This window comes from Somniosus microcephalus, chromosome 8, assembly GCF_052327205.1.
Source record: "Somniosus microcephalus isolate GS21.2 chromosome 8, FLI_Smic_1.0, whole genome shotgun sequence".
NCBI lineage: Eukaryota > Metazoa > Chordata > Chondrichthyes > Squaliformes > Somniosidae > Somniosus > Somniosus microcephalus.
Window position 1 is genome coordinate 70,189,614 of NC_140994.1, and position 14,300 is coordinate 70,203,913.

The window sequence follows — 14,300 nt, forward strand, 5'->3', positions numbered from 1 at the left end:
ACTGCTGAATATTTACAGATGCAAGTTAAGATTTTTTTTAAATCCTTTTGTTCTTTATTCTCCATATTGTGCAAATAATCCTACTGGCAGACTTCCTCTGTGCAGTTCAGTACTTAACGGTTTTCAAAGAATGACTGTCCTAGTGATGCAAGGCAATGGGATCATGTTGTTTGAAAAAGAAATCTGCAAACGAATGTGCCAGTACATCGATCCCTCTAAAGTGGGATAAATACAGAGAAGCCCTTTAATTATAATTAATTACAGCAGAAAGAAAATCAATTTGTTGCTCCCTTTGTAATGGCAAATAGAATTCCTAGGCCTAGAAATTCAGTGGGCTGCGCCACCTGTTAGCGCCCAAAGAGGGCACTTAGTGGGTTTAGCGCCAGTGGCCACGCCTCCCGCTAAATTTAGCGGGACGCTAATGGCGGCGTCATCGGTGTGCGCAGCACCCCGCTACTGCCCCGATCGCGAAATTTGGTAGCGCCCCCTGCTTTAACGCCGGTCGCAATTTGCGACCGATTCAGGGGGGCCTACCTGCGACGGTAGAGGCGCGGAGGTGCATGGCGGCCATTTTTTTTTGCTGGCCGCCTGCCAGCACCTCTTCGCGCCTCCCCCCCACCCCGCATTGTGCCGGTTGTGTCCCAAGAGCCCGGCACTTCTCTTCGGTGCCGGGCTCTTTTGCCGGCACTCACGATTGCCAATCACGCTGCAGCAGGCCCCTCCCCTTTAAGAAGGGGAGGAAGGCCTGCAGTACCGCAGTGCGCCGTGCCGCTGCAGCACGTTGCGCTGCGATTTTCAGTTGCAACGCCCCAAGAGGGATGCGGGGCGCCTAGAGTAGCGCTGCGCTTTCGTCTGGGGCGCTGAAACTGAATTTCCGGCGGGTGTTCGCGACTCCTTCCGGGGCGGTACTTCCGGCGCCTTGGCGAGGGGCGCCAGTGAATTTCTAGGCCCTAGTATTTGTTTTCCCAAATCTACAAATACCCGTTTTAAAAAGATGGCAGGCCAGATTTTCATCTGTAACCTGTGCATAAATGATCACCCGACTGGAGTGCAGAGAAGAAAGATTGGAGGGGAACACTGCAAGCTCTTAACAAAGCTCGCTCGATTTTCCTTCAATTCACTGAAACAGGATGAGAACGGGGAGAGCAGCGTTACGTGCCTGTGATCCTCCCTGCCCCAACGTTCCTCTCTCTGCTCCGCCCAGGCGCTAAAGACAAAAATCCACCCCGACGTAGTACACTTTATACACATGCCTTCATTTCAGTTGAGTTCTGTGTTGCTACACTCATTGTGTAGGGTTCAAGAGCCAGATACTGTTCAGCAGTTAACCTGATGCACTTCCTTCTTTACTGCTGTAGAATTGGCAGAAGATTTACATCAGTCTTTTACGCCAATCAGACAAGAATCTTGGGCTTTACATATTGAGGATACGTCTGTACATACTATGCTTTACTATTTACTATACGTGCTTTGGGTGTCGTTGGATATAATGTAATATTTCTCACCTGCACAAAGACATTCGTGTATTTTTTCAGCACATTTAATTTAGCACAGGTTGTTGATAATATTGATATTCACATTTTGAATCATGACAAAATCCCATAACAATCACTGTTTTAAAAAAAATTGGCACCAAGAACTAATCGGCCAAGTAGCTTAAGTTATCCAAACTTTAAAAAAAAAGTCTTTTAAAAAAAGATGCTAAAAAGAGGGGAGGCAGGATAAGATTGCTGTTTTGTTTTGGCACATATGCACAAAGAGTTAATTACCCAAGTTCCGTTACATTCTTTGATATAAGCTTAGGATGGGCTAATCAGTAAACAGGAAGGGGAAAAATGCTTTTATGAACTTTGCAACACCTGTAACTCGAAGTATATTCTTCCCCAAAACGCATGGGGGCCCATATTTCTCCCACCCTCAATCGCCCCAGAGTAAGTCAGCAGCACAAGTTAAACATGAGCCCCACGGTATTTCTGGGTTCAATTGATATGAGTCATGCCGGTGAGCACTGGATAGGAGTGGGCCTCAGGTTTGGCACTCGCTCAAAGTAGGGGCGGAATATGTGCGCTAATCTGCAGCAGTGTAAAGGAGGCATTGGATCTTTCCTCCTGGTAGCTGCTATTTCTGTCAGCAAATCCGATAGACCTACACAGCGCAGCATAATGGCCCCGGAGAATCAGCCATACTTCACCAAAGATCTTTTCAGCATAAAAGGTGAAGTTGCTGGCTTCCTGTTTAAACAGTTTTGGATTTAAGATGCAGCCTAGCAACCCCCAACATCCAGTTTCGATTGGCTTTCCTTCACCCCAAGTGTCCAGCCAATATTGAGTCCAGAAAATGGCATGCAAGGCATTACAGGGCCATTTCATCATTTGAATGCTCCCATCTTAAACAGGCGATGGCTTCCCTTTTCACTTATTTGGTCCCAGAAATGCACATTTTGCACAAAAGAGACGGAGAGCCAACATTATAGGTCCTTTGGGAGAAAGAGTTTTTGTTGGAACATATAAGCTAGATATGGCGAAGATAAACCCATACCAAGAATGGACAAACTAACACATTGTTACCCATTTGATTAACATACTATCGTTAAATATAGAGGTCGGTGTTTGTGATTCAATGCCTATTTTTTTGCACGATAAACTTAAAGCGTGAGAATTTCTCCACATCGGCCCTCCCAGGATGAATCTAAGACATTCTTCTAATGTTAACCCACAAAATGATCATCACCCAAATGGAATGAGCTTCCATCTTTCCAGCGTTTTCAGTGGACAAAATGGTAACATGGCAACATGAGTTCCACCACCTGCCTAGAGAGGTTTTTAAGTAAAGGTTTCATTAACCAGACAATAAGAACAACTTCTTAGATCTATGACTGTAATATCTCCTCCTTAAACTGTTAGTCAATCTTTGCTGGAACCCTGATTTTTAATTTACTTTATCTTGTTGTACCTGGGGTAGTAGGTCAGCCTGTCATTGATCACAGAACTATGCGAGACAGATATTAAGCCGAGACATGATGCCTTGTAAATAATACCAAACCCTGAAATCACTGAACAACGCAGGTGGTCTGCGAGTACCAGACTAGAAGGAAAGCATCTAAGGCACAGGCTCCGAATCTGCTGCTTTGCCATTTTCACTCCCGTCCAGTTTGGTAGTACCAGTTATATACTCTTCTGTAACACTCATTTTTTTCATAATGTTTTCAGCTGTAGCGATGTATCCTGCCTTTCTGAGTACGTCAATCAGTTGAGGAAATGCTCCTTTCCTTCCGTGACCCTGGAGCCAGGAATACAGTATATCATAACCGTGTCGTTTTATATCGTCACGGTGATCAGCTTCTGACTGTTGCAGTTTAGGTTCAGTCAATCCTAATTTTATCCCAAGCTCGTGATATATTCTCGGTTCAATTTCCTCCACAAACAAATGCAGATGCTCCTCAGAAAGATTAATGTCTGCTCAAGAAAGAAACAAAGGTGTCACTTATGCAATGGTAAGTCAGAGGGGGAGGAAGGTAACAATTAAAAGCCCACTGAGTATATATTCTTTATATTCAGAATAACATTTGTACCACTGTTCAAGAAAGAAACCACTCCCCTCCCCACCCCCCACACTATGAAATGCCACGGCTCACAGTTTAGATTCCACCAAAGGTGAAAACAGCAGCAGTGAAGAGACAGAGTAAGGGTTAAGGGTAGCTACTCAAACTGGCAATGTTGGGAACTGGTGTTCCACAGGGATCGGTGCTGGGACCACTGTTCAACAATTACATAAACGATTTGGAATTGGGAATCAGAGGTAAAATTTTAAAATTTGCCGACAAATTTGGGAGGTATAGCCAATACTGAGGAAGATTGCAACAAAACACAAGACGACGTTAATAAATTTGCAGAATGGCGTGCAATTGAGGGGCCAACCTGGTGAAGCTACAACAGGACAACATGCATGCTAAACAGTGGAAGCAGCGTGCTATAGACAGAGCTAAGCGATCCTACAACCAACAGATCAGATCAAAGCTCTGCAGTCCTGCCACATCCAGTCATGAATGGTGGTGGACCATTAAACAACTAACGGGAGGAGGAGGCTCCATGAATATCCCCATCCTCAATGATGGCAGAGCCCAGCACGTGAGTGCAAAAGACAAGGCTAAAGTGTTCGCAACCATCTTCAGCCAGAAGTGCCGAGTGGATGATCCATTTTGGCCACTTCCTGAATGTGGAATTCGATTCACTCCACATGATATCAAGAAACAGTTGAGTGCACAGGATACAGCAAAGGCTATGGACCTCGACAATATCCCAGCTGTAGTGTTGAAGATTTGAGCCCCAGATAAAGTCACAGTTCTAGCCAAGCTGTTTCAGTATAGCTACAACACTGGCATCTACTCGACAAAGTGGAAAATTGTCCAGGTATGCCCTGTCCGCAAAAAGCAGAACAAATCCAATTACTGTCCGATCAGCCAACTCTCAATCATCAGCAAAATGATGAAAGTTGTCATCAACAGTGCTATCAAGTGGCACTTACTCACCGATAACCAGCTCACCGATGCTCAGTTTGGGTTCTGCCAGGATCACTCAGCTCCAGACCTCATTACAGCCTTGGTCCAAACATGGACAAAGGAGCTGAATTCCAGAGGCGAGGTGAGAGTGACTGCCCTTGACATCAAGGCAGCATTTGACCGAGTGTGGCATCAAGGAGCCCTAGTAAAATTGAAGTCAATGGGAATCAGGGGGAAAACTCTCCACTGACTGGTGTCATACCTAGCACAAACGAAGATGATTGTGGTTGTTGGAGGCCAATCATCTCAGCCCCAGGACATCGCTGCAGGAGTTCCTCAGGGCAGTGTCCAAGGCCCAACCATGTTCAGCTGCTTCATCAATGAACATCCTGGGCATCACCATTGACTAGAAACTTGTCTGGATGAGTGTAACACTCAAGAAGCTCGACACCATCCAGGACAAAGCAGCCCACTTGATCAGCACCCCATCCACCACCTTAAACATTCACTCCCTCTACCACCAGCGCACCTTGGCTGCAGTCTGTACCATCTACAAGATACACTGCAGCAACTCGCCAAGACTCCTTCGTCAGCACCTCCCAAACCCGCGATCTCTTCCACCTAGAAGGACAAGGGCAGCAGGCGCATGGGAACACCAGCACCTCCAAGTTCCCCTCCAAGTCACACACCATCCTGACTTGGAAGTATATCGCCGTTCCTTCATCGTCGCTGGGTCAAAATCCTGGAACACCTTCCCTAACTTCACGGTGGGAGTACCTTCACCACACGGACTGCAGCGGTTCAAGAAGGCGGCTCACCACCACCTGCTCCAGGACAATTAGGGATGGGCCTTGCCAGCAACGCCAACATCTCGTGAATGAATTTAATTATTTTTTTTAAATAATGGGCCAGCCAGTACTGGGCAACAGTCCGGAATGCTAAGTGCTCCTTTGGAGTTGTTTTGGGGTGCAGACCTTACTAAGGCTGCATTAAATCCCAAGGCTGTAGCAGCGGTACACGACAAAGAAAGACTATTTCCTCTGGTTGGGGAAGTCAGTGACAAAAAGTCTGCAATTTAAAATAATCAAATGGTGACGAGAGAGTTTAGGAGAAACTTCTTTATGCATGGAGCTAATATAAAATAAAAACAGAAAATGCTGGAGATAATCAGCAGGTCAGGCAGCATCTGTGAAGAGAGAAACAGAGTTAACATTCTGACGAAAGGTCATCGACCTGAAACGTTAACTCTGTTTCTCTCTTCACAGATGCTGCCTGACCTGCTGAGTATCTCCAGCATTGTCTGTTTTTATTTCAGATTTCCAGCATCTGCAGTATTTTCTTCTTGTATTTATGCAGGGAGCTGTTGGGACACCTCCGTTCAGTCCTTAAGGGTGACCCCGAGCTTCCGGTCGCCTGTCATTTTAATTCACCGCCCCATTCCCACTCGGACCTCACCGTCCTCGGCCTCTTGCTTTGTTCCACGGAGGCTCACCGTAAACTCGAGGAACAGCACCTCCTCTTCCGATTAGGCACTTTACAACCTTCCGGACTCAATATCGAGTTCAACAATTTCAGGTCATAACCTCGGCCCCTATTACATTTTTACTTATATTTTTTATCCACACCTGTGTTTTGGCCTTTCCCCCCACCCTCTTTTTTTTCTCTCTCCCACATGGCAGCTGTCTCCCATTCTGCCAGCGCATTTCACACCTAATCTAGAGCCGTCTTTTGTCTCCACTAGTCCTATCACCATCTCGTCTCGTTTTGAATACCTCTTAATGGCTCTTCTCTTTTGTTCTCTCCCAGCCTGGCCTCTTAATCTATTTCATTTCCTGTGCTTCTTTAGTCTTGACAAAGGGTTTTCACCCAAAACGTTGACTCTATTTTCTCTCCATGGATGTTGCCTGGCCTGCTGAGTTTTTCCAGCATTTTCTGTTGTTATGTTGGACCATAAAATGCTTTGGCACGGGGAGTAGCTGAAGCAGAGACCTTGTATTTTTAAGGCAGGAGCAAAGAAATATTTGAAGAGGAGAATACAGGACTATGGAGAAAGAGCAGGACAATGGGATTCACTTTAGATTGCTTTGGCAGAGAGTTGGCGTGGATGTGATGGGCTGAATGACCTTCTTCTCTGCTGTAAACTATGGTTCTATAGGTTAGGTGGCATGGTGAGATTCCCTCCAGTAGTGGCATGCATACTGGTTGGAATTTATGTCAGCAGCAGTTCTGTGTCATTCTGCAGCCCTGCTTAAGTGACTGTAACTGTCTCTGAAAATAGCTGGCCCAGACTCCTGCATTGTTGCAGCTGGATCAGCCTTAGTAGCAGATACAGGTAGCGGTTTGTCTGTTAACCCTGCAGCTCTTCGATAGGCTGTTCAGCCACCCACCAGGACTATTCCTTCAACGACAGCAGTAATTGGTAATATTAAACCTCTGTTAAATCTTCTCTGGTCCAGTGGAAATAGTCTTAGTATCAAGTCCACCGTCTGTGCATAAAACATACAGGAGTTCACAATACCCGAGGCAAATGGACCAACAAAACACACCAAACACTAAACCACTACAACTGCACAACTGAATCAAACAAATTATATCTTGCAATAGTCCTTTCCAGTCCTGTATGTCTCTTTGTGATAGTTTAGAAGGATACAAAGAATATAGCCTAAGTTGTGTCCGGAATGGAATTACAAAAAAAAATTACATGCACAAGTTGTATTTAGCTGTATACAGTACCTGGTACAACATCTGGTACCTGCAAGAATTAAAAGGAAAATAATTAGAATGTGAGCTATCCTTAGGTACAGAACAATAACTGGGAGTGAGGTGCAGTGCTGAAACTTCAAATCGAGGGAGTCAGGTGGAGTCCTATGAAAGCATCCCAAGTCTCAAGATTCAGTTCTACCCCTCAAACTGGTCCCAGATACATATTACTCATTTCACAGAATATAAGCAAGCATTACAAAATGTTACAATCATATTGTTGAAGTGTGAGGGGAATTTCCAGTGGTTCTTGTGGTTTTCAGAAGCACTGCAGGATCTAAGCACGCTGCAGAAAGACAGTGTATGCCTTGCACAGATTCCTTACTGCAGGTGTAGGGGAAAATAACGCAGTAAATCATGGGAAAGGCCCACACGGTGTACACTACAGACATAATACCATTTAAAGTTTGCTAGTGAGGGGTCTTGGGTTTTTACCATTAACAAATGTGAATATTGGTCTATCATAAGGTTGCTGTGACAATATTTCACACAATAGATTTACTGGTTACATACACATGAGGACCGACTTTCCCGATCAAGCACTCCCAGTGAGGAGCTCACAGGGAGCACTGGTTGGGAAATCGCAGGCTCACAGCCCCTGACTTTTCATCCATTCATTCACATGGACAGGATATCAAGGCCTCAGGCCTGCGAATTTCCTGACCAGTGCTCCCTGTGGGCCACACTCCTCGCCGGGAATGTTGGATCAGGGAATCTGCCCATTACAAAGCATTTATGAAGCCAGCGGCACTAGTATTTTTTTTAATTAATTCTGGGGATGTGGGCATCGCTGGCAAAGCCGCATTCGTTGCCCATCTCTAGTTGCCCTGAGAATGTGGTGATGTGCCATCTAGCAATGTGATATCAATTCAAATCAATATTTTTAGACTGTTTTTCTCTTTCAACCTCTCCTTGCTCATCCCTGCAGTCAGGCAGAGGACCTTCAATCACTGTTGCTTTGACTAACTGCTAGGAGCTACCCAAGAGCCAGCTTTTTAACATAGCCACTACTTATATATAACCTGCACTTGTACAATAGCAAATGATTGCTTACCTGTGGTTCAGTCTGGGTTTTGACTGAAATACAAATAAAAGCAGTTAAATCTCAAGATAGTAACACCTAGTTATAAAAAACTCAAAATATACCTTCATTTGCAAGGTCACTTACATTGCTTCCCATTTATATTTACATCTCAATTAGTGCCTGCAACTATACAAAATGCTTCTTTTCAAGTTAATATTCAGGTTTCAAACTTAATGGCTCAAACAAGACAACTAGTTAACCACACCGACCTTCATTAATGGCCAAGTTCTGAAAGACAATCTCAGCAGAGAGTTGTAAAGGAAGTTGTAATTGAGAAAGACAGAGGGGCTCATTTTAACCTAACCTCCGACCCCACCCGTCGCCCCTCCCCCACCCTGGCAGGCAACTGACGGGATCAGATAAGCCACCTAATTTTACTTTAAACTGACATCAAAGGCACTTATCAAAAGCAAGTGGTTGGAGCGTACACAAGTACTAAACAGTGATCCAAGTGTGATAGAATATTGATAAACAACATTGGCTATTAGTGGCCATTTACTCTACTCTGACCTACGGAGTGGAATTACCAACTCCCAACAGATTGTTTTCCCCAAAAGCATTAAAAAAAAAAGCATGGAATTAGAAACTTTTATTTTTAAATTAGCCACGGCTTCTATTTGGATTGAATGATCTCTCTGCTTTAAGGATAATATCCTAAAAGGCTTCGATCCAACCTTCTTTTACAGGCATAAGGTAGCTATTCCTACAGGAGTAAGTGTCACAACGCACTCCAGGAATGTAATATTGTCACCCTGGTACGACTGCAATGCAATCTGCACCTCATTATAGGAGGAGAATAGAAGTCAATGTCAGCTTCTTACATGGAGATAAGATGTAACAAGTAGCTACTTTTATGATTTTCAGTTGCGTACAAGTGAAAGGCAATTAAATTTACATAGGCACAGACAGAAGGATAGGGATGAATGGTGTATAATGGATGAGCTACGTGAAGGTATCATGTATTTGAGTACAGGAGCAAGGATGTCTTGCTGCAGTTGTACAGGGCCTTGGTGAGACCACACCTTGAGTATTGTGTGCAGTTTCGGTCGCCTTATCTGAGGAAGGATGTTCTTGCCTTGGAGGGAGTGCAGTGAAGATTCACCAGACTGATACCTGGGATGGTAGGAATGACGTATGAAGAGAGATTGGGTCAATTAGGCTTATATTCGTTAGAGTTTAGAAGAATGAGAGGGGATCTCATTGAAACTTATAAAATTCTAACAGGACTAGACAGACTAGATGCAGGAAGGATGTTCCCGATGGCGGGGTAGTCCAGAACCAGGGGTCACAGTCTAAGGATAAGGGGTAAGCCATTTAGGACTGAGATGAGGAGGAATTTCTTCACCCAGAGAGTGGTGAACCTGGTGGAATTCTCTACCACAGAAGGCAGTTGAGACCAATTTATTAAGAAATATATCTAACTCTTTCTTGAATATATTTAAGGCTAAAGGGATCAAGGGATATGGAGAGAAAGCAGGGACAGGGTACTGAATTTGGATGATCAGCCAAGATCTCATTAAATGGCGGAACAGGCTCGAGGGGCCGAATGGCCTACTCCGGCTCCTATCTTCTATGTTTCTATACATGGCATACTGGGATAGGTAGGAGGCATAGAATGCAGCAGCACTGGATAAAGCAATGACATCTACATTTAGAGCACGACTTTTGTGTGTGGTTCAAAGCAGGGAAGACTAGAAAAAGGGCAGAAGATCCCGCGATGGAGTGGGAGACCCCAGGTGTGCCAACAAGATTAGAGCTGAAAGGAAGAAAGCACTGTAGATCTACAGAAGGACTTAATATACAATAACTGGATTCTGAATTTATTCCATATACATGCAATTATGGAAAATGGCTCTGCTGATGACAAATATATTTATATGATGACAACCTTTCTGGTCAGTAAATAATTACCTGGCATTAGATCCGATCGCTGTGGAGAAAAAACACAAAGCAATTAAGAAATACATCCAAGGTACAGGAACAGCTGTACTGTACTGAAGTGTCAGGCAAGATTTTTGTGCCCAAGTCTCTGGCGTGGGACTTGAACCCACAACCTTCGAACTCAGAGGTGACAGTGCTACCACTGGGTCACAGCAAATGGTTTTAAAATACCTGGTATGTCAGACATTGTTTTGAAAATTTTAGGGGGAAAATTGAGTCGCGCCCCCTTTAGGGCGCTACCTTCACCAGGGCGCTACTTTTAGCTAGAAAAAATTTGCACCCCCGCGGCCGAAATTCACCGGTAGCACCCCAAGAGGGAAGCAGGGTGCTACTGGAAGTGCCCCACCTCCCTCTTGGGGCATTCTGAGTGAATATCGCGGCGATACGTGCCGCAGCGCCACGCTCTGCAGGCCTCGCTCCCCTTCTTAAAGGGGAGGGGCCTAGCGCAGCACGACCCGGGGCCCAGCTGGGCCACCAAGGATCGGAGTGCCGGCAAAAGAGCTCGGGACTCAAGAGAAGTGCCCGGCTCATACAGCACAGCCGGCACTCCGCGGGGGGGGGGGGCTGCAGAGGAGGCCGGGGATGGCAGAGGAGGCAGGTGCTGGCAGGCGGCCAGCAAAAAAAAAAAGGCCACCCGGGACCTCCCCTTTAATTAGTGCTGCCCCGGCGGTAAGGGGGCGCTACCGAAGATCGAGGCCGGGGGGGGGCTACGCACAGCTATGACGTCATCGCCAGCGGCGCAGCGCCACAGGGCGCTAACGGTTACCGCCGCCACTAACCTCCTGCTGAATTTCGCAGGAGGCGTTGGCGGCGCCGCGCTCAGGCGCTAGTTGCTTTGCGACCCGTTAGCGCCCTCTTAGGGCTAATGGGAGGCACAAAGCAACCACATTTCTAGGCCTTAGTGTTTACTGTAGCAAAAAAAATTGGGAGTGACAGAACTGTCCTATGAAAAACCACACGGGCAACAGGTACACTGAACAAAATAGACATCACACACTGCAAATTCTGGGTTACGCAGAGAATATATTTACAACTATACATTACCCTTTAACGGCTGGAAATTCACAGGCTGTCGTGTGCAGGAAACCCCAACCACATGCTCGTGTGTTTGAAGTGCTGAAGCTTCCAGATTGCACCATTTTAAAATTTGCGCAGAAGGCTATTTTATTTTCAGATATAGCTCTCATCTCATTGAAAAGCTGCATCAACTGAACTCGGATTTCAAAATCCAACTCCAGTTACATGGACATCTGGAGTTTTTCCAAATTAAAATGTTACATTGTTTTAAATAATCTGTACTTACATCAAATTTAATTAATATTTACCTCAACATCCACAACTTTTGGCTTTCTATTGCCTGAAATAAAATAAACAAAAGTATTTCTTTTACCAGTTACAGATGAGTAGACTATTCACCAAGCTGAAACCGGTTACACGATTATTGATGGCTAAAAGATAACAATATAAAAGCCATTTACCATTATCTTAAATTACTTTTCAAGAAGTATCTGGGAATATTCTCTGTTTGCCAGTGAACAATAAGTCTCTAGCTCCAATTCAGACTGTGAAATGTGAGTAACAATGGGAGATGTACTCCAGCTTGTGCCGGCAACGACATTACGGCAGTCACTTTTACTATTGTACCGTGGGCAGAATCAGACCAGTCACCTTTTACTTACGTCTCAGTGACTGGTCACTGTTCCTGTGGAAAAAGGAACCTCTTGCCTCACTGAAAGTATTAACCAAGTGAGCTAGAAATTGCTGTCAGTTTTTTTCTCCCCATCTTTACTATTTCCTGTACCCTACCACGCCAATAATGTAGCATATAAAAATTAGATATTCTCTTCACATTACATTTATATGAAGCTTCAATTAATAATAAACTGATACACATTGTATTGGGTTTACAGTAGCATTGTGGTTGACTTGATCTTAAATGTGAAAGGAAAGAAAGACTGGCATTTATATCGTGCCTTTCACAACCTCAGGACATCCCAAAGAGCTTTACAGCCAATGAAATACTTTTGAAGTTCAGTCACTGTTGTCATGTAGGAAATGCAGCAGTTAATTTGTGCACAGCAAGATTCCACAAACTGCAATGTGATAATGACCATATAATGTGTTTTAGTGATGTTGGTAGAGGTATAAATATTGGCCAGGACACTTTGTTTGAAAAGTGCCATGGGATCTTTTACGTCCACCTGATGCAAACAGGGCTTCAATTTAATGTCTCATCCGAGAGACAGCATCTCTGACAGTGCAGTACTTCCATAGCACTGAAATGTCAGCCTAGATTTTCTCTGGAGTCTCAATATTGTTGATTACTATTCTATCGTACTTGATCACAATCTAGTACTGTGTTACTTGTGTACTCTCCATCTACTGTACTTGCTTTTGATACGTTTCATGGAGTGGGATTGAACCCATCCATCACCTTCTGACTCAAAGGGAAGAATGTTACCACTGAGCTACAGCGACTCTATATATTCACTGAATGGGGCAGATTGCTGTCTTTACAGCCTGGTAAACATCGCCAACATGCAGCGCAGAAAGAAAATTCTGGCAGAGAGGATCACTCGCGGGTTGCAGGACCTGCCTGAGGTTCCTTCCATTCAAATTAATGGCAGGAAAATCGGGCGGGTTCTGCAAGGACTGTGCAATCCTCCCCATCAAGTTTTACCTTCCATGCTCTGCCCAGGCGATGTTCAAAGCCCAGGGGGTAAAGACAAAAATCTACATCAGTGAGTGAATATATGGGCCCGTATTTTCCGCTGCCTACGGGTGGGTACGAGGTGTGTACACACCCGTAGGGACTTCGGAAATGCCGGTTTCAGGCATGCCAAGCGCATGCGCTGAAAACCGGCATTTCCGATCTGTCAAGAATGCTCTTGACAGATCGCATGCCTGTCCTGGAGAAGGGCCTCTGTGGGTGGAGAGTTCCGCTCTCTGCAGAACCTCCGCCCACTGAAATCACTTAAAAATCTTACGCCTGGTAAAAGCCTGCTAAGGCCAGCTTTTACCAGCATAAGAGTTTTAAAAAAGTTTAAAAAATGATTCACTCATTTATAATTTAAAAATACTTTTAAAAAAAGTGAATTTATTTTTAGCCCTGTAAAAAATCTTTAATTATTTTTCAAAAAATTACATTTTTGTTTAAAATAATTTAATGTAATTTTAACTCATTTTAAAAATGTGATGGTTTTTTAAAAATGTATTTAATGTTGTGATGTCTTTTTTCAGTAATTCCCCATTCATACTTTTGACAGGTCTATCTGTCAAAAGTATGATGGGGGGATTCCCTTCTCCCATTGGCTCGCCTGGCCCACGTGATCCCAGGGACGCTTGCGAATCGCCTGCGCCCCTGGGATACCTGGGCCCTGCGCATTTCGACTGTGGAGAGGCCCAGGGTCGGAAGTGTCCGGACCTCGGGAGCCCTCAGGTAAGGGAGTAGATTTTTTCCCCCGATAGGAGGCATCTGCACGCAGGAAGCCTCCGATCGGAAATTACGGGCCATGGAGTTACATTCAAGGACAAGTCAACCACAATGTTACTGTAAAACCAAAGGCAGCTGGACCAGTTCTTGGCAGGGGCAGAGATTACATCATATAGAAGGTAAGTGGACTCACCAGTTAACGTACACATGGCAAATGTGATCTTCTGGACTGGTTTCGATCGCCTGAGAGGGTCAGTAGAGGAATATTCCAGATTTTTTTCCTTTTTTGGCACAGAGGTTTTTTCCTCTCCCTGGAGATTACAGGCTACCAGGGGGAGGGCGGGGGTGGAATAGGATGGGGCTAGTTATGATGCTCCAGCTACATGAGTGTGGGGCAGGCTTGAGGGGCCAACTGGTCTTTTCCTGCCTGTCATTTTTGGATGTTCGTATGTAGTATGATTTTATTATTAATTGAACCTTTATATAAATAGATATCTCCTTTGGTCAATCGAATTTCTGAAAGCATTTTATTCAATAACTGTCAGATGTATGCTGAGCAATGAAAATAAATCATTCAGCGAAAA

General features: G+C 44.7%; 1 protein-coding gene across 5 annotated transcripts in view; it reads right to left on the reverse strand.

Moving 5' to 3' along the window:
- Nucleotides 1–1,522: 1,522 nt before the first annotated feature.
- Nucleotides 1,523–14,300, reverse strand: part of LOC147113632 (tumor necrosis factor receptor superfamily member 6-like) — a 42,449-nt gene continuing 29,671 nt past the window's right edge. For 4 of the 5 annotated variants that reach the window (XM_085994854.1, XM_085994852.1, XM_085994853.1 and 1 more), the window contains exons 7-11: nt 11,609–11,640; nt 10,254–10,272; nt 8,313–8,335; nt 7,232–7,250; nt 1,523–3,455 (exon numbers count right to left, since the gene is read on the reverse strand). In XM_085994854.1, coding sequence (XP_085850980.1) covers nt 3,100–3,455; nt 7,232–7,250; nt 8,313–8,335; nt 10,254–10,272; nt 11,609–11,640 — 449 coding nt within the window. In that variant the 3' untranslated portion in view covers nt 1,523–3,099. The remainder of the gene's footprint in view (nt 3,456–7,231; nt 7,251–8,312; nt 8,336–10,253; nt 10,273–11,608; nt 11,641–14,300) is intronic. The other variant, XM_085994856.1, reaches the window with a different exon arrangement.